The sequence below is a fragment of the Apostichopus japonicus genome, chromosome 10, assembly GCF_037975245.1.
Source record: "Apostichopus japonicus isolate 1M-3 chromosome 10, ASM3797524v1, whole genome shotgun sequence".
Classification (NCBI taxonomy): Eukaryota; Metazoa; Echinodermata; class Holothuroidea; order Aspidochirotida; family Stichopodidae; genus Apostichopus; species Apostichopus japonicus.
The window spans coordinates 1,654,320-1,675,040 of record NC_092570.1 but is presented as its reverse complement, the minus strand read 5'-3'; the positions used below and the strand labels follow the sequence as shown (position 1 = coordinate 1,675,040).

Genomic DNA, 20,721 nt, shown 5'->3' with positions numbered 1-20,721 from the left:
GTTGATTATGCAGCCACACGGTCATACGTCACATGATGGTGTACCGTCGTGTATCAATAGAGATCAGTAAAACCAACCTAAATCAGCGTGGTAAAAGCTCTACATCGAAAACCCGAATTGCGATTAAGTAAATAATTAGGAGAATGATGGGTAAGAATAAACTGATATTATCTCTATTACTTTAATCAACACAAAATGATCAAAATGCGAAATACAGTTATTCCCCATTCCCCTCCCCATCCCACCCCCTCCAACCCACCAAAAACGAAATGAAAAAGCTTTTGCGCATCTTCGGTTATATCTCAAATTCCGCTTTTACTTTTCAGGTCTATCCTTGATTTCTAAACTAAACAGACTTTTAGCGTATTTATTCTCTTTTATTTAATTCCATTTGTCCTTTTATTTCTAATTCAATTTCAGAACTTTCTTTGTGACGAGAACAATATCGTCACCAGTGCCACTAAATCTGGCGGTTGCGAATGGTTGTTAATTTATATCCTACCCTTGGTCGTCTTGCCTGCAAATGGATAAAAATGGAAATGGGGGGGGGGTGGTTTTATCTTTGGTAAATAGGAGGCTGGAATTTGTCTCAACCAAATGTTTACATGTATCATGACTTTTAGTGCAAATAGTGTTACGTTCGCAGATGTTTGAAGTAGTTTGATGCGTTCATTAAGAAATTGCTATTTCAAATCCAGTAATACAGAGAGTAATTGTTACTGAAAAGGAAGCCATACTGTATCTGTTTTGCTTTTCTTCTTTTTTTACGTGTAAGGACGATAGTTTAATCCTGGAATATCCCAAAAGGAATCATCATTCATTCGGTCTAAATCATATACATCTCGTTAGAAACACCAGTCTCTTGGCACTAACTCCAAACTAATCCCTATATAAATCGTGTCTGGTTTCTTGTGATTTCGTTGCCTTCCTTATAACTCCATTATGAAAAAAAATGATCATAGTAATTTTCTGCGCAAGTATGTTTATATATATATATATATATATATATATATATATATATATATATATATATATATATATATATATATATATATATATTAGAGAAAACCAGAGAAATAAGATATGACTCATAATTGACAAATAAGGAGATAACGCATATGTTATCTGGGACCTTCGTCAGCAATACTTGGCAGTCGAATGAAAAGTACAAAATGTAACACAATGAAAGTATGACGCTAGATAAATGTAAGTTGCAATGATGAAATAAGAACCAAATAAACCATGACTATGTACAAACATCACACCTTTGTAATGCAAGACGTATGCACTTAGCGACACGGTTAAGTAAATGGCGATTGGTTCGACTTTCTCGTTAGCTAATTTTCAATTGCAAACAACCTCTTTTATTATGAGGCGTAACGCATATGTTATCTAACAGGCTGGTCGGTTGGAGATACGGTAGATTATGAAACACGGTTTCAACAATTTGAGCTCTGGTGACTTCATATTACCGTTGACCGCCACCAAAACCTATTGGCTTCTTCTACCCAATGTTGTACTTCACACGAAATATGTGATTGGTCCAAGCTCTCCTTCTTGAGATATCGTGTTTACCCGGGTTTTCACAATTGTACCCCTAGTGAACCCAAACGAACTTTGACCATCACTCTAAACAATAGGCTGCTTCTAACCAATGTGGTACTCATTATGAGATTGGTACAAGCTTTTCTTCTTGAGATATCGTGTTCACAGGGTTTCACTATTTGACCCCTAGTGACCCCAAATGACCTTTGTCGTTCACAACAACCAATAGGCTTATTCTACTGAATGTGTTACTCTATAAACACGAAATATATATTGGTCAAAGCTTCTTTTCTTGGGATATCGTGTTTACAAGGTTTCACAAGTTGACCTCTGGTGACCTCAAATGACATATGATCTCCACCAAAATAATTGGCTCTTACTCCTAAATGAGGTTCTCCTACACACGAATTTTATATTGTCCAAGCTTCACTTCTTGAGATATCGTGTTTACAAGCAAGGCGTCACATGCACACACACAAAATAAACATGGTCTTGCAATAAAACAAATAGTTCTGATGCTTTCAATAAATTCATTTTACAATCTTGGATAGAATTTTAAAATGTCATGGAATTGGATCTCCGACGCGAGTACAGTCCTTGTATTTACATATACATTTATTTAATAAATAAAAATAAAATAACATGAAAGACGTCACTTTTTGGTGGCATCGTGACACCACACATCGGTTATAGTGGAATTATGACATCAGAAATTCACAATATCACCACCATCTGACATAAGCAGACTTATTTCTTCTTACTATTGTTCGTCGGGGCTGTTGATAATCATCAGGAACTGTATCTTCATTTCATCGGATTAAGATAAGGGATCCGTTTCATCTTAAAGTTTCTAGTTGTTTCTTCAAATATTGATTATTCTCTCCTCATCGGCTGCCTTTGATATTCGATTCAGTTTGGTGTATACTCTGGATAGTTTTTTCTTTCATGTATGTTTTCGCGGTTGACTTTATTCTTGCATCTGTTGGAAAGAACATTAATAAAGTTACAAACGTTGTTCCAGTTCTCGATACGTTTGAAGTACATTGAGAATGCTAAAAAAAAGTCATGTTGGATGAAAATTGTTTTTGTTACGTTTTTCAGCAAACAAATCCTTTCTTTTCTGTTCTTTTCTTGTCTTTTCTTCTTTCCTTTTTGCCTATTTTCTGTTCACTTTTCTGTTTTTGTTGTTGTTTTATTTCTTTTAAATCAACTTAAGTTGGCATTGCGATGTCTTGTCAACAACAATACCATGATCTCGTTAGAATTCTTTAATCTTTGTTTTACGAATCCGTTTAGGTAATAGTGAACAAGTTGTTCACTTTAGTTTCATGTATATTGGCTTTGGGAAATAACTTCTACTATTACTTGAGCTAAATTTAATCGAAAACTATCTTTAAAGTTATTAAAATAGCACATTATTTGGTCATACATAAAGTCATACATTAAGATAAAATCCTTGGCGATATTGTTCCAGGTTAATATACCCTTTTAATGTCATTACATCAGTGTATCCTGTAATATATAGTAAAATTAAACTAAGAAACACTGAGATATACTCACCAGACCATAACAAAACATCTTTCCTGACCACGATGTAGCTACAAGTAGCTTCTCTCCCTCCTTTGTCATCAATGTTGTCATACACCTTACTCTGTCTTCTGTCCGTTTGGTTGTCAACAACTGCTGACCATCTTGACTGTACTGTGTGATGATACGTTTAGTAGTACTACCCTGTTCTTCTGACCACAAGATGTATACAAAGCCTGCCCTGTCTTTACATATACTCCAAGGAGACCAAGTCAGTCCGTCAATATCTGGTTTCGGAAGCTCGTATAGTAACTCTACTTCTGTTTTAGATATATCAATGGTAACAGCGTATGCACATCTACTCTCTGTATCGCATATCAGCAGAACGCCTTCATGGTAAAGGATATCTCTTGACCATTTTATAACCTCTGGCAGCTTCAGAGCTCGAATGAAATTCAATTCTTCATCAAATGTAAATAGCAATCCAATCTTTCGTGATGTACCTACAATGATGTTGCCACTTATTGGATCAGTAGTTATACAAGTCGCATACTTCCCATCCACCGTTTCGAAGTCATCAAAGAGGGACGTGATGTTATTTTGAGTAAAGGACCCATCACGAATATCATAAACACCAAGCTGATTGGATTCACAAACCGACGCTATCTTATCACGTGATAAAGCAGCACTGTGACGAAAGGGAAGACGAATCCGTTTGCCTTCATCTATCTTGTTATGACTAATCCGACGTCCTTGTTTGTTTATGACTGTGATGAATGAATGGTCAAATGATAATCTCCCAGAAATGACGATGTTACCAGAGCCAGTACTTGTTATACCAGATAACCAAAACCATTTATCTCTGATCACATCAGCATCAACAACAGATTCTACATTATCCGATATATGTACGCTATCAATAGACAATATTGGTAAATCATCCATTGTTATATCAGATAAAGATTCTATTTCAGGAAAATCTTTCATTATATCCTCAACAAGAGGTTCACTCGCTGCTCTTATATCAGGAATACACTGTGCGTCTGTCCAGTGGTTATATGATTCAAGGACACTCGAAGATATAGTAGACAAATTTTCAAATTTATTGACCCATTGATTACAGAGATCTGATAAGTTTTGTGTTTCTCTCAGCTTGCGTTGCTGTTGCTCGTCTATTGATTTATTTCTCTCATTCATTACCGCATCAAGTTTGTTCATTGTTTCGTCAATCTTTAATTCTCTATTTTCTATTTCATTTCGTTTGGTGTCCTCTTTCTCTTTAGATTCCCTAACTTTGATTTTCTTCATTCTGTCGTACTCGTATCTTATTTTTCTAATTTTCTCTTCCATTTCTGTTTCTAATTTTTTCATTTTGTTTCGAGTACTTTCTTCAAGACCTGTTTTGAATCTGTTGAATTCTCTCTTTTCTTTCTCTTTCTCATTCTGTAACTTCCTGGTCTGATCTTCGTACTGTGATTTCCATTTTACTTTAGTTTCAGCGACAATGGACAGAACGTCATTATTAACTCTGTTGAGTTTATCAGCAATGTTGAATACAGTATCTTTACGTTTTACAAGTTCTTCCAATATCTCCTTCAAGTGTTCCCTTTCGTCGTTCGCCACTTTCCTGACGTCACGAAGTTCATGACCTTTGTGTTCATCATACGTACATGTCACACAAACTGGGAGGTTTCCGCATGTACAACAACACAACTGAGCCATGTGTTCCGGGTGAATATGGCACCTAGGAGCTTCCATCAATGATGCAAGTTTTTCTTGTGTGAGACTTTTCCCCTCAAGATCATTCAGAGCTAATACGTGTTTCTGATGTTTGACAAATATCTTCTTGGTCAAATGAAATTGATAACACTGAACACAAAGAAATTCTTTACACATAAAACAGTACGCTGTAACCTTTAACTTCTCTTCACAGCCAATACATTCTCTCTCTTCATTGTTTTCAAATGTTTTCTGTAGCTGAACAAACTGCAGCATACTTTTCATATGGAAGTCAGTCTTGAATCCATCGATTCTATCGTTTGGTATTTTACAGACATCTTTACAAAGAGGACATTCAAATGTTCCAGCCTGTCCTTCTAATATAGGTTCCAGACATTGTTTACAGAATCTATGCAGACATGGTAATAGTTTCGGTTCTTTAAACAGATCCAAACAAATTGAACATTCGAAGAATGTATCTGCCATGTCTTTCCAAGGCGACGGGCAGGCCATTTTTGTCTCGGAAATTTGAGCTGTAAAGCAAGTTATTAAGATCAGTGTTTATGAATATCATAATCTGGAGTAACAAATTGAGGATAAGAAAATTAATTTAGAAAGACCTTTAATGAACTGAATTCAAGAACTGTTCATTGTAACCTACGGTACGACGGGTATTATTGCTCCATACAAACACAGAAGCCGAGATATTGGTGCAACTCGATCACTGGCATAATGGAACTGTTCGGGCGTAGCTGATGACAAATACTACCTGATAGACGTTTATAGTGCTGGAACGATACCACCAACAGCACACCATGCCCTTAGTGAACTTTACCTTGATACAAGAACTAGTTGACCTGAAATGACAATACATGATGATTTGAAGTTTACTCAAACAGTCAGTAACTCTGGGGTTTAATGAATTCGATATCATGGCAATGATCTCGATATCTGTTCTGTTAGGACTTTTTGAGCCCTAGCACTACCGATGGCAATTGATATACAAGCTTAACGATGATACTAATCACCAATGTAAGTTGGTTATATTATTTCCCACTTAATGATATAACAAAATACAGATGAACTAAGAAAACATGTTTGAAATTATCACCGTTTTACATTTCAAGACTTACCTTATTTTAATGTTTACCTTTTCCCTTAGTCTTGTATCAACCTAGCTGCATTTTATCTTTCTTAAGTTGGTACGAAACGGACCAAGAAGGAAATACATGAGAATATGTGCAGTACGTTGTACGTATATGTACAATGGATATAACGCATGGAACTTATACAATTGAGTTTAGACTTTGATATCACGAGAACACCCACGCAGAACTGATATGGTTGGTATATTATATCAAATGTAAACATTGCGAAAACTACCATTACTAAAGTCCTTAACAAGTCCTTTATGTCATGTACTTGCTACGAGCAGAAAAGCTCTTGGTTAATACCGTAATTATCCACTGTACTTCAGTTTTATAACCAATCATGCCCCATTCAGTACTTCCGGGTTAAAATGGCCGTGCACCTTCCTTCATACATTGAACACAGAGACCAATCGCAGAACAGAATAGTAACTAACCTTGTGCTATTTGCTTTTAGTCGATGGAGTATTGAGGCCTTATTGTAATTCAAGTTGAAATATCATAATTACTTGAATCCTACTTTATCCAGTTGTTGAAAATACAACAGACGAGACGCAAAGTACCGATGCAAGTCCAAAACCACGCGATAATAATGGAAATCCCCAGTTGCTGATTTGGGTGTCAATGTATTGAGCAATTACCTTACACCCTCCCGTAACTTGTTGAATGGTGCATTAGTTCAGAGCCATATTTCTACATTCCGTGCGTACACGCACCCAAACTATACACACAATTCAATACTACTAATAATAAAATAACAATACTACTACTACTGCTTCTAATAATGATAATAATAATAAAAATATATAATAATAATAATATAAATAAAAATAATAATCATGATAAAAAATAATAATACTTTTTCCATATCATTTATTCATGATTATTAAACATGTAAATGGTACATTGATTATATTTAGAGTTCCGATAACAACATAGGTATGCATCTGAATGATACAAAGGAATTATTTACATGATGCGAAAATCTATTCTGAATTGAGTATTTCTTCTTCTCCTCTAATACCGAAATATATGTATACACATCCAGAAAAACAAACCTTCAGTGAATACAAAACCCACGCTTGCAAACGCGCAAAAAAGTACATACACATACAAAGACCCACACACACACCTACAAACGTACAAATACAGAGACACACACGAATACAAACACGTTAGTACGAACATAAACACCCACACACAAGTAAAACAAAGCACAGTGAGGAATAAAACAGCGAAAAACATCACAGATTGTCTATACTACTACATAAATGTAACAGTAAGGTAATTGATAAGCAGAGGTTAATAATAATAATAATAATAAATATTATTATAATTATTATAAAAATAATAATAATAACCGGAATGCAAAATGCATTGAGGTTACGATGACTTCATTGCACTAGACTTCTACTTGTTAACCAGAAATAGCTATCACAATATAAATAGTCCGAACCACTTCTTTGATGAACAATTTACACTATGGCAAGGCAAACATTGATCAGTCTACTGTACGTGGCAATACACACCTCCAGTGGTCCACCATTAGTGGTCTTGTACTCAATGTGATGCATCCACACGCTAAGTATGAGAAGTATCCAAGATTCCCATCGTTAGATATCATGTAAAATGGTTTTCAAAGTTGACGTCTGGTGACTTCAATTGAGATTTGACCTAACAGGCAACAAGATTCATGTACTCAATATGGCAAATCCATATACCATGTATGGAAATTATCCATGATTTATATTATGAGAAATCATGGTATAAAGTTTTGTCAGGCCTCGATACTGAAATGTTTCTTAAAGTACTAGTTATTTGGCGACCGTGACTAAAACTCTTCTCACCAAAACGCAAATTCTACTCGCCACTATGACTGTTGTTCAAGTCTCCATAGTACAGATCTACAACATGTATACTTTCTATGAACTACAGAGCAGGCACTTAGGCATATATATGGTATTACCTATTCGCACATTTGAAAATTATGTTTCTATGCAGTGTGAACTTGAAACATTGTTTTCCACCAAAAGTAAGTGTTGAACAAAGTTAAACATGTCGGAGAATCATAAACATGCAGCTTGGCTACTGTAGTGTCTCAAACAATTAAAAATAAATCATTTCCAAAATACCTTCGACGATAGCTTGGCTTATGTAACATTAGGGATCCTCTAGTACTAACCATATACTATTTACAGTAGCTATAGACGTGCACGAGTCCTAAGCCTATACAGTACCTCACCCCTACTATGAACCGCCACCTCGATTGGCGCGACTTCGAAGATTTTCTCAATTATTTATCTTGGATTAAGCTGCATATTGGTGTGCAAAAATATCGATATTACTCCATTACAAAGCGATCTTTTACGCAATGAAAATCTAAGGTTTAAAGAGCATCTATCTTTCACTCGCAACTGAAAATCTTTGCAAAAAATCAAGGCATTGGTATCCAGCAAACTTGTCTCAAAACTCCTTTAATTGTATATTTGGCGAATTATGACTGATGGCATGTGGGAAATGCCAGAAGAAATAATGTAGGAGATGTTTGGCCACCTCAGGTGAATTGGTATTCTGACATGCAGCATTTTTTTCTTCACGTGTTTATGCTGATTATGTACAAACATCACACCTTTGTAGCGCACAAGAAAATTTCTGGTTTTGATACCCCCCAGATCACCGGAAATAGCACTTCTCGGGCATGAAAATGACCAACCAGATGTACACTTTTGGCTGAGAACCAAGTGTTTCCCAAAAGTTATTTTCATCCATAACCTTTTTGAAGACTGTCACCAGTCACACATCATGTTCGACCTCATTGCATGTCCTATGGATCATTGCTTTTGTAGGTGATTCTACATCACGGCAACAATATCCGAAAGCCCCACTTTTCAAGGTTTTATGCCCATTATTTGTTGAGAATTTGAAAATTCACATTTCTCGTGAATAAAATCACTTCAAAACATGCACATAATGTTGCACAAAATTCAATCTATGGACAAGCAATATAGAAAAACCTCCTTGAACCCCTAACAGACAGGTCAAAGTTGCACGAGTAGAGGAAAGTATGATGAAGAATGTTGGTGAGGAAATTTTCTAAAATTCAGACACAGTTAATTTATTGGTGTAGAAATATTGCAACCTCTTATAATGGCTATCATAAAACTTGGTTGAAGGAAATGAAAAATAGCAGATATTTCCGATATCAGGTATATCGAAACCGAACACTACACACATAGGCGTAGGTCCCGTAGGAGGCGGTGGCTGCAGCCCCCCCCCCCCGCAACCAAATTTTCCCCATCTTTTTCGGGCACCTACTGAAAGAAAAATAAATAGCAATGAATAGCTTAAAAATGATCTCCTTGGTAATTAAAATAAAGTTCTAAGCTTGGCCGACATTACTACTGTAAAAGAGAGTTTTGACATAAATGGATCTGTATGATTTTTCTCCATCTACATAAGACATTTGGTTGTTTACATAGCATCCAGCGGTATACTGTGCAACTTTCACGGACCGTTCGGTACACGATGCTATGCACTGTAATGACCGATGCTTGCTTATATGATATTGGCATTGATATGTTCGCGCGCGAAAAATTTTGGCTTTTTTTTCGGGCAAGTCATTACAGCCCCCAAATCCAATTGGGCTCCTACGCCTTTAACTACACACATAGACAGTTTTTGAGGCTGTTCATCGTGGAACATGCATTTCAATGCTCACTGACAGTGGCGTAAGAAAGAAGGTACTTTTGAGTGGGGGGGGGGGCTGAAGACTGATGGCCAGTCTGGGGAAGGGTCTAAGGGGAGGGGGTGTCCCCCTCCCCTTTGGAAGTTTTTGCATTTCCAGGTGGCCTCAGATTTAATTTGGTGCAATATAGCACAGTTCAACACCCACTCCATTTTGTAAACTTAATTTTGTATTTTCACCTGGCCTTAGATGCAATTTGGTGTTCCAAATGAGATTTTTTTTCTCATTTGGAAATGAAAAAGGGGTTTTCTGAATTGCGAACCGGGGGCGGAATGATACTTCCGCCCCTCCACATTTTCACTGGGGGGCTGGCGCCCCCCAGCCCCCCGGTTCCTACGCCCTTGCTCACTGATATGATGTTATATCTGCTCTTTGCTTTACAAATTCGAACAGGCGTGTAGCGAGTAATTGCCAGGGAGGGGCGAAGCCTGTAGGCAAACTATCTAAGCGAAGCGTCACCATGGGTTGGCGCGAAGCGTACAAGAAAAAAATTGGCCGAAAATGCCTCCCAGATCGCTGGAAATGACACTTCCCAGGCCTTGTAAGTTGCATCTAAGCATTGTCTATTTTGAAATTACTAGCGATGTCATAAAGAAAATTTGCTCAGGGGGGGGGCGGTCGCCCCCTTCCCGAAATGCGTCATGTACCCCGACGACTCGGTCGAGTTCAAGACCAGCCACAGTTGGTTCCATATAGCACAATTGTACAATTGTTTAAGGCGTCCATACACACACACGCGTTATGATATACTTTATATAGTATTTATATAGATACATTAGTGAGAGAGGAAAATGGAAACGTCAAAAATGGAGTTGTCGGTGTAAGGGGTAGGGTGTGGAGCACACCCCCTCCGTAATCCTTGATCTGTCACTGGCTACCCTGTGTATATTATAGGGATCAGCGCTTTAACTATGACTGTTCCTCTTTCTCTTCCCGAGGTCTTGGCTATCTTCTACTCCCTCCTTTTTTCCTTTTTCTCTCTTTTTTCTTTTTCTTTTCCCTTCCTTCCTCTCCTCCTTTTCTTTTTCCCCCCTCCTTTTCCCTTTTTTCTTCTCTTTTTTTTCTCTCCTCTTTTCCTTACCCGGGGGCCGCGCGCCCCCAACGCCCCCCCTGGATACGCACCTGGTTAAGTGAATGGCGATTGGTTCGACTTTCTCATTAGCTATTTTTCAATTACAAACAACCTCTTTTATGATGAGGCGTAACGCATATGTTATCTAATAGGCTGGTCGGTTGGAGATACGGTAGATTATGAGACACGGTTTCAACAATTTGACCTCTGGTGACTCCAAATTTCCTTTGACCGCCACAAAACTAATTGGCTTCTTCTGATCAATGTTGTACTTCACACGATATATGTGATTGGTCCCAGCTCCCCTTCTTCAGATATCGTGTTTACCCGGGTTTTCACAATTGTACCCCTAGTGAACCCAAACGATCTTTGACCGCCACTCTAAACAATAGACTGCTTCTAATCAATGTGTTACTCATTCACACTATATATGAGATTGGTACAAGCTTTTCTTCTTGAGATATTGTGTTTACAGGGTTTCACTAATTGACTCATAATGACCAGTGGCGGAGATTTCTTGTCACAAGTGGGGGGGTTGCAGGCCATTGATGAAATAAAAAGTCATAACTGCTGGCTCACTATCTAAGTGGAGCGCCACCATAAGTTGGCGCGAAGTGCACAAGAATCTTTTGGCAAATATTGCCTCCCAGATTGCAGTAAATGGCACTGCCCAGGCCCTGAAAAGCTGCATTTAACCAGGGGCGTATGCAGGATTTTCTAACCCGGGGGCGCGCATTACTATCTAAGCGGAGCGCCACCATTGGTTGGCGCGCAGCGTACAAGCAAATTTCTGGTTTTGGTACCCCCAGATCACCGGAAATGGCACTTCTCGGGCTTGAAACTGACCAACCATATGTACACTTTTGCCTGAGAACCAAGTATTTCCCAAATACATTTTTCTTATCTATAACCTTTTTGAAGATTGTCACCAGTCACACATCATGTTCGACTTCATCACATATCCTGTGGATCATTGCTTTTGTAGGTGATTCTTCATCGCGGAATTCACTTCAAAACATACCCATAATGTTGCACAAAATATCATCTATGGACAACCGATATAGAAAAACCTCCTTCAAACCCTAACAGACGGGTCAAAATTGCACGAGTATGATGTAGTATGATGAAGAATGTTGGTTAGGGAATTTTCGAAAATTCAGACGGCAATTAAAAAATTTCGTTGAAGGAAATAAAAATATACCAGATATTTCCAAAACCGAACACTACACACATCGACAGTTTTGAGCATGGGCGCAGATCAGTCTTGGATAATGGAGGGGACGCGTGTATGCTCTCTGATACTATCTAAGCGGAGCGCGACCATGGGTTCGCGCGTAGCGTACGATTTTTTGGGGCAAATATACCTCCCAGATCGCCGGAAATAACACTTCCCAGACCTAATGATGCTCCTAAACCTCCTTAAGTTTTAGATCTCATGGCTTAGAAATTTAGTTTGGAGAAATACATGGGCGTCTGCAGAAAGAAAATCAGGGGACAAATAATCCAAGTAGACTTTTGTATATACGATGGGTCTGGGGTCCTCTCCCAGAAAACAAATATAGACTGCCGCAAATGCGATTTCCGTCCTATATTTAACAACTGTGGATAAAATACAATAAAATGAGAACTGCTGCATGTCATTTGCACAATGCTGGATCAAACTGCGCCAAAGTTCAATATAGGGGAACTTGAAATGCAGCTATTGGTCAAGACAAATTGGTGGGGACACGGTATATCATGTCCCCACTACTGAAAAAGTTGGTGGGGACGCGTCCCGCTGTCTTCACCAGGATCTGCGCCCATGGTTTGGAGGCTGTTTATCGTGGAACGCCATTTTCATGCTCACTGATATGATGTGATATCTGCTGTTTGCTTTACAAATTCGAATAATTTTGTCACTGTTCCTCTTTCTCTTCCCATTTTCTTGCCGTATTTTCTACTTCATCCTTTTCTCCTTTTCTCTCTTTCTTCTTTTTCTTTTCCTTCCTTCACCTCGTTGAGGTTGGCAAGTGTATACAGTTCCAAAGCTATTCAACAGCAACAAAACGTTATTTTGTGTATGTCTGTTGTGGGGTAAAGTTAGCGCTATGAGCTACAAGTTCCAGTGCGCAAGGTGGGGGAAAGGGGCTAGAAATAATGTGTGGGTCAATTCTAACTCGGTTTTCGGTCGTTAATTGTTGATGTAGCCTACCAGGTAATAGGTTGAAATGACTTTAACAATTTCAAATTCAATAATTTGATTTATTATACCATTTGGAGCACATAACATAGGCTATAACAGAACATTACTGGCTAAAACTAGGGGGGGTTGATTGTGTAGGCCAACCCCCCTCTTCAAAAAGTGGGGGGGGGGGGTTAAAAAACCCCAACCCCCCTGTTTCTCCGCCACTGATAATGACCCCAAATGATCTTTGACGTTCGCAACAACCAATAGGCTTATTCTATTGAATGTGATACTCCTACACACGAAATATGATATTGGTCAAATCTTCTTTCTTGGGATATCGTGTTTACAAGGTTTTATAATTTGACCCCTGGTGACCTCAAGTGACATATGACCTCCACCAAAAATAACTGGCTCTAACTCCTAAATGAGGTTCTCCTACACACGAAATTTGAGATTGTCCAAGCTTCACTTCTTGAGATATCGTGTTTACAAGCAAGGCGTCACACGCACACACACAAACTAAACATGGTCTTGCAATAGAATCAATAGTTGTGTTACTTTCAATAAATTCATTTTACCATCTTGGAGAGAATTTTTAAGTTTCATGGAATTTGATCTCCGACGCGAGTACTACAGTCTTTATATTTACATATACATTTATTTAATAAATAAAAATAAAATAACATGAAAGACGTCACTTTTTGGTGGTATTGTGACACCACACATCGGTTATAGTGGAATTATGACATCAGAAAATCACAATATCACCACCATCTTACATAAACAGACTTATTTCTTTTACTATTGTTCGTCGGGGCTGTTGATAATCATCAGGAACTGTATCTTCATTTCATAAGATAAAGATAATTAATCCGTTCCATCTTAAAGTTTCTAGTCGTTTCTGCAAATATTGATTATTCTCTCCTCATCGGCTGCCCTTGATATTCGATTCAGTGTGGTGTATGCTCTGGATATTCGTTTCTTTCATGTATGTTTTCGCGGTTGAATTTATTCTGGCATCTGTTGCAAAGAACATTTATAAAGTTACAAACGTTGATCCAGTTCTCTATACGTTTGAAGTACATTTAGAATGCTAACACAAGTCATGTTAGATGTAGATTGTTTGTGTTACGTTTTTCAGCAAACAAATCCCATCTTTTCTGTTCTGTTCTGTTCTTTTCTTTTCTTGTCTTTTCTTTTCTTCTTTCCTTTTTGCCTATATTCTGTTCACATTTCTGTTTTTGTTGTTGTTTTATTTCTTTTACATCAACTTCAGTAGACATTGCGATGTCTTGTCAACAACAATACCATGATCTCGTAAGAATTCTTTTACGATTCCGTATAGGAAATAGTGAACAAGTTGTGCACTTTAGTTTCATGTACATGGGTTTTGGGAAATAACTTCTACTATTACTTGAGCTAAAGTCAATCGAAAACAATCTTTAAAGTTATTAATATATCACACTATTTGGTCATACATAAAGTCAATACATGAAGATAATATTCTTGGTGATATTGTCCCAGTTTAATGTTCCCTTTCAATGTCGTTACATCAGAGTATCCTGTAATATATAGTAATATTAAAATAAGAAACACTGAGATATACTCACCAGACCATAACAAAACATCTTTCCTGCATATGATGTAGCTACAAGTAGCTTCTCTCCCTCCTCTGTCATCAATGTTGTCATACACCCTACTCTATCTTCTGTCCGTTTGGTTGTCAACAACTGCTGACCATCTTGACTGTACTGTGTGATCATATCGTTTCCACTACCTAACTGTCTATCTGACCACAAGATGTATACAAAACCTGCCCTGTCTTTACATATACTCGAAGGATACCAAGTCAGTCCGTCAATATCTGGTTTCGGAAGCTCGTATAGTAACTCTGCTTCTGTTTTAGATGTATCCAGGGTTACAGCGTATGCACATCTACTCTCTTCATCGCATATCAGCAGAATGCCTTTATGATAAAGGATATCTCTTGACCATTTTATAACCTCTGGCAGCTTCAGAGCTCGAATGAAATTAAATTCTTCATCAAATATAAATAGCAATCCAGAATTTCGTGATGTACCTACAATGATGTGGCCACGTAAAGTATCAGTAGTTATACAAGTCGCATTCTTCGAATCCACCGTATTGATGTCATCAAAGAGGGACGTGATGTTATTTTGAGTAAAGGACCCATCTTGAATATTGTAAACACCAACCTGATTTGATTCACAAACCGAAGCTATCTTATCACGTGATAAAGCAGCACAGTAACGAAAGGGAAAACCAGACCCCCGTTTGCAATCTATCTTGTTATGACTAATCTGATGTCCTTGTCTGTTTATGACTGTGATAAATGATTGGTCTAATAATAATGACCCAGAGATGACGATGTTACCAGAGCCAGTACTTGTTATACCAGTTAACCAAAACCATTTAGCTTTGATCACATCAACATCAACAACAGATTCTACATTATCCGATATATGTACGCTATCAATACACAATATTGGTAAATCATCCATTGTTATATCAGATAAAGATTCTATTTCAGGAAAATCTTTCATTATATCCTCAACCAGAGGTTCAATCGCTGCTCTTATATCAGGAATACACTGTGTGTCTGTCCAGTGGTTATATGATTCAAGGACACTCGAAGATATAGTAGACACATTTTCAAATTTATTGACCCATTGATTACAGAGATCTGATAAGTTTTGTGTTTCTCTCAGCTTGCGTTGCTGTTGTTCTTCTATTGTTTTATTTCTCTCATTCATTACCGCATCAAGTCGATTAATTGTTTCGTCAATCTTTAATTCTCTGTTTTCGATTTCATTTCTTTTGGTGTCCTCTTTCTTTTTTGATTGCCTAATTTTAATTTTAATCATTCTGTCGTACTCGTCTCTTATTTTTCTAATTTTCTCTTCCATTTCTGTTTCTAATTCTCTTATTTTGTGTCGAGTACTTTCTTCAAGAACTGTTTTGAATCTGTCGAATTCTCTATTTTCTTCCTCTTTCTTATTCCGTAACTTCCTGGTCTGATCTTCGTACTGTGTTTTCCATTTTACTTTAGTTTCAGCGACAATGGACAGAACATCATTATTAACTCTTTTGATTTTATCAACAATGTTGAATACAGTATCTTTACGTTTTACAAGTTCTTCCAATATCTCCTTCAAGTGTTCCCTTTCGTCGTTCGCCACTTTCCTGACGTCACGAAGTTCATGACCTTTGTGTTCATCATACGTACATGTCACACAAACTGGGAGGTTTCCGCATGTACAACAACACAACTGAGCCATGTGTTCCGGGTGAATATGGCACCTAGGAACTTCCATCAATGATGCAAGTTTTTCTTGTGTGAGACTTTTGCCCTCAAGATCATTCAGAGCTAATACGTGTTTCTGATGTTTGACAAATATCTTCTTGGTCAAATGAAATTGATAACACTGAACACAAAGAAATTCTTTACATATAAAACAGTACGCTGTAACCTTTAACTTCTCTTCACAGCCAATACATTCTCTCTCTTCATTGTTTTCAAATGTTTTCTGTAGCTGAACAAACTGCAGCATACTTTTCATATGGAAGTCAGTCTTGAATCCATCGATTCTATCGTTTGGTATTTTACAGACATCTTTACAAAGAGGACATTCAAATGTTCCAGCCTGTCCTTCTAATATAGGTTCCAGACATTGTTTACAGAATCTATGCAGACATGGTAATAGTTTCGGTTCTTTAAACAGATCCAAACAAATTGAACATTCGAAGAATGCATCTGCCATGTCTTTCCAAGGCGACGGGCAGGCCATTTTTGTCTCGGAAATTTGAGCTGTAAAGCAAGTTATTAAGATCAGTGTTTATGAATATCATAATCTGGAGTAACAAATTGAGGGTAAGAAAATTAATTTAGAAAGACCTTTAATGAACTGAATTCAAGAACTGTTCTTTGTAACCTAAGATATGACGGGTATTATTGCCCCATATAAACACAGAAGTCGAGATATTGGTGCAACTCGATCACTGGCATAATGGAACCGTTCGGGCGTAGCTGATGACAAATACTACCTGATAGACGTTTATAGTGCTGGAACGATACCACCAACAGCACACCATGCCCTTAGTGAACTTTACCTTGATACAAGAACTAGTTGACCTGAAATGACAATACATGATGATTTGAAGTTTACTCAAACAGTCAGTAACTCTGGGGTTTAATGAATTCGGTATCATGGCAATGATCTCGATATCTGTTCTGTTAGGACTTTTTGAGCCCTAGCACTACCGATGGCAATTGATATACAAGCTTAACGATGATACTAATCACCAATGTAAGTTGGTTATATTATTTCCCACTTAATGATATAACAAAGTACAGATGAACTAAGGTAACATGTTTGAAATTATCACCGTTTTACATTTCAAGACTTACCTTATTTTAATGTTTACCTTTTCCCTTAGTCTTGTATCAGCCTAGCTGGATTTTATCTTTCTTAAGTTGTTACGAAACGGACCAAGAAGGTAATACATGAGAATATACGCAGTACGTTGTACGTATATGTACAATGGATATAACGCACAGAACTTATACAATGGAGTTTAGACTTTGATATCACGAGAACACCCACGCAGAACTGATGTGGTTGGTATATTATATCAAAAGTAAACATTGCGAAAACTACCATTACTAAAGTCCTTAACAAGTCCTTAATGCCATGTACTTGCTACGAGCAGAAAAGCTCGTTGTTAATACCGTTATTATCCACTGTACTTCAGTTTTATAACCAATCATGCCCCATTCAGTACTTCCGGGTTAAAATGGCCGTGCACCTTCCTTCATACATTGAACACAGAGACCAATCGCAGAACAGAATAGTTACTAACCTTGTGCTATTTGCTTTTAGTCGATGGAGTATTGACGACTTATTGTAATTCAAGTTGAAATATCAGAATTACTTGAATCCTACTTTATCCAGTTGTTGAAAATACAACAGACGGGACGCAAAGTACCTATGCAAGTCCAAAACCACGCGATAATAATGGAAATTCCCTGTTGCTGATTTGGGTGTCAATGTATTGAGCAATTACCTTACACCCTCCCGTAACTTGTTTAATGGTGCATTAGTGCAGAGCCATATTTCTACATTCCATGCGTACACGTGCCCAAACTTTACACACAATTCAATACTAATAATAATAACAATAATAATAATAATAATAATACTACTACTACTTATAATAATAATAATAATAATAAATATATATAATAATAATCATATAAATAAAAATAATAATCATGATAAAAAATAATATTAAAAATAAATTAACAAAAATAATTTTTTTTCCATCTCATTTATTCACGATTAGTAAACATGTATATGGTACATCGATTATAATTAGAGTTCTGATAACAACATAGGTATGTCATCTGAATGATACAAAGGAATTATTTACATGATGCGAAAATTGATTCTGAATTGAGTATTTCTTCTTCTCTTCTTATACCGAATATATGTATACACATCCAGAAAAACAAACCTTCAGTGAATACAAAACTCACGCATACATACGCCCAAAACAAGTACATATACATACACATACAAATACCCACACACACACATACAAAACGTACAAATACAGAGACACACATGCATACAAACACACATGTACGCAAATAAACACCCACACACAAGTAAAACAAAGCACAGTGAGGAATAAAACAGCAAAAAACATCACAGATTGTCTATACTACTACATAAATGTAACAGTAAGGTAATTGATAAGCAGAGGTTAATAATAATAATAATAATAATAATAATAAATATTATTATAATTATTATAAAAATAATAATAATAACCGGAATGCAAAATGCATTGAGGTTACGATGACTTCATTGCACTAGACTTCTACTTGTTAACCATAAATAGCTATCACAATATACATAGTCCGAACCACTTCTTTGATGAACAATTACACTATGGCAAGGCAAACACAGATCAGTCTACTGTACGTGGCAATACACACCTCCACCAAAACCAATAGTGGTCTTGTACTCAATGTGATGCATCCACACGCTAAGTATGAGAAGTATCCAAGATTCCCATCGTTAGATATCATGTAATATGGTTTTCAAAGTTTGACGTCTGGTGACCGCAATTGAGATTTGACCTCACAGGCAACAAGCTTCTTGTACTCAATATGCCAAATCCATATACCATGTATGAACATTATCCATGATTTATATTATGAGAAATCATGTTTTAAAGTTTTGTCAGGCCTCGATACTGAAATGTTTTTTAAAGTACTAATTATTTGGCGAATGTGACTACAACTCTTCTCGCCAAAACGAAAAATTCACTAGCCACTATGACTGTTGTTCAAGCCTCCATGGTACAGATCTACAACATTTATACTTTCTATGAACTACAGATTAGGCACTTAGGGAGATATATGGTGTTACGTACTCGCACATTGAATAATTATGTGTCTATGCAGTGTGAACTTTAAACATTTTTCCACCAAAAGTAAGTGTTGAACAAAGTTAAAAATGTCGGAGAATCATAAACATGCAGCTTGGCTACTGTAGTGTCTCAAACAATTAAAAATAAACCATTTTCAAAAATACCTACGACGATAGCTTGGCTTCTGCTACATTAGGAATCCTCTATTTCTAAACATATACCATATACAGTAGCTATAAAGGTGTGCACGAGTCCTAAGCCTATATAGTACCTCACTCTTTCTATGAACCGCTTCTTCGATTCGCGCGGCTTCGGAGATTTTCCCAATTATTTATCTTGGCTTAAGCTGCATATTGATGTATGAAAATATTGATATTACTCGATTACACTGCCTAAATCGTACATAATGATATTGTCCCAGTTTAATGTTCCCTTTCAAAGTCATCACATCAGAGTGTCCTGTAATATATAGTAATATTGAAATAAGAAACACTGAGATATACTCACCAGACCATAACAAAACATCTTTCCTGACCATGATGTAGCTAGAAGTAGCTTCTCTCCCTCCTCTGTCATCAATTTTGTCATACACCCTGCTCTATCTTCTGTCCGTTTGGTTGTCAACAACTGCTGACCATCTTGACTGTACTGTGTGATGATACTTTTTCTAGAAAGAAACTTTATATGTAACCACAAGATGTATACAAAACCTGCCCTGTCTTTACATATACTCGAAGGAGACCAAGTCAGTCCGTCAATATCTGGTTTCGGAAGCTCGTATAGTAACTCTGCCTCTGTTTTAGATGTATCCATGGTTAGAGCGTATGCACATCTACTCTCTGAATCGCATATCAGCAGAACGCCTTCATAATAAAGGATATCTCTTGGCCATTTTATAACCTCTGGCAGCTTCAGAGCTCGAATGAAATTCAATTCTTCATCAAATATGAATAGCAATCCAGTATTTCGTGTACCTACAATGATGTGGCCACGTTTAGGATCAGTAGTTACACAAGTCGCATACTTCCTATCCACCGTTTCGATGTCATCAAAGAGGGACGTGATGTTATTTTGAGTAAAGGACCCATCTTGAATATTATAAACACCAACCTGATTGGATTCACAAACCGAAGCTATCTTATCACGTGATAAAGCAGCACAGTGACGACTGGGGAAATAAGGGCTCCCTTTGCCTTTATCTATCTTGTTATGACGAATCTGACGTCCTCGTCTGTTTATGACAGTGATAAATGATTGGTCTGATGATAATGACCCAGAGATGACGATGTAACCAGATCCGGTACTTGTTATACCATTAAAAAAAAAACCATGAGCTTTA

The 20,721-nt window shown here is 37.1% G+C and overlaps 1 protein-coding gene across 9 annotated transcripts; it reads right to left on the bottom strand.

The window, feature by feature from the left end:
• Positions 1–266: 266 nt before the first annotated feature.
• Positions 267–20,048, bottom strand: LOC139975271 (uncharacterized). Of its 9 annotated transcripts, none has more exons than XM_071983038.1 (3): positions 19,890–20,048; positions 3,106–5,324; positions 267–2,524 (listed from the first exon to the last, which is right to left on the bottom strand). In XM_071983038.1, the coding sequence occupies exons 1-3, from the start codon at positions 19,918–19,920 to the stop codon at positions 2,513–2,515; spliced, it is 2,262 nt and encodes a 753-aa protein (XP_071839139.1). In that variant the 5' UTR covers positions 19,921–20,048; the 3' UTR covers positions 267–2,512. The 9 variants fall into 9 exon arrangements, with proteins under 9 accessions (XP_071839139.1, XP_071839142.1, XP_071839145.1 ...); XM_071983041.1 differs by lacking the exon at positions 19,890–20,048 and adding an exon at positions 5,925–8,558 and having other exon boundaries at positions 268–2,524; positions 3,106–5,648; XM_071983044.1 differs by lacking the exon at positions 19,890–20,048 and adding an exon at positions 5,925–8,558 and having other exon boundaries at positions 268–2,524; positions 3,106–5,368.
• Positions 20,049–20,721: the final 673 nt, after the last annotated feature.

Excerpts from the sequence above, each read along its gene's own strand:
- LOC139975271 (XM_071983038.1), bottom strand. The coding sequence starts at position 19,920 with ATGGTCAGGAAAGATGTTTTGTTATGGTCTG. Across the intron at positions 5,325-19,889 it reads AGATGTTTTGTTATGGTCTG|CTCAAATTTCCGAGACAAAA; the intron begins GTGAGTATATCT and ends CTTGCTTTACAG.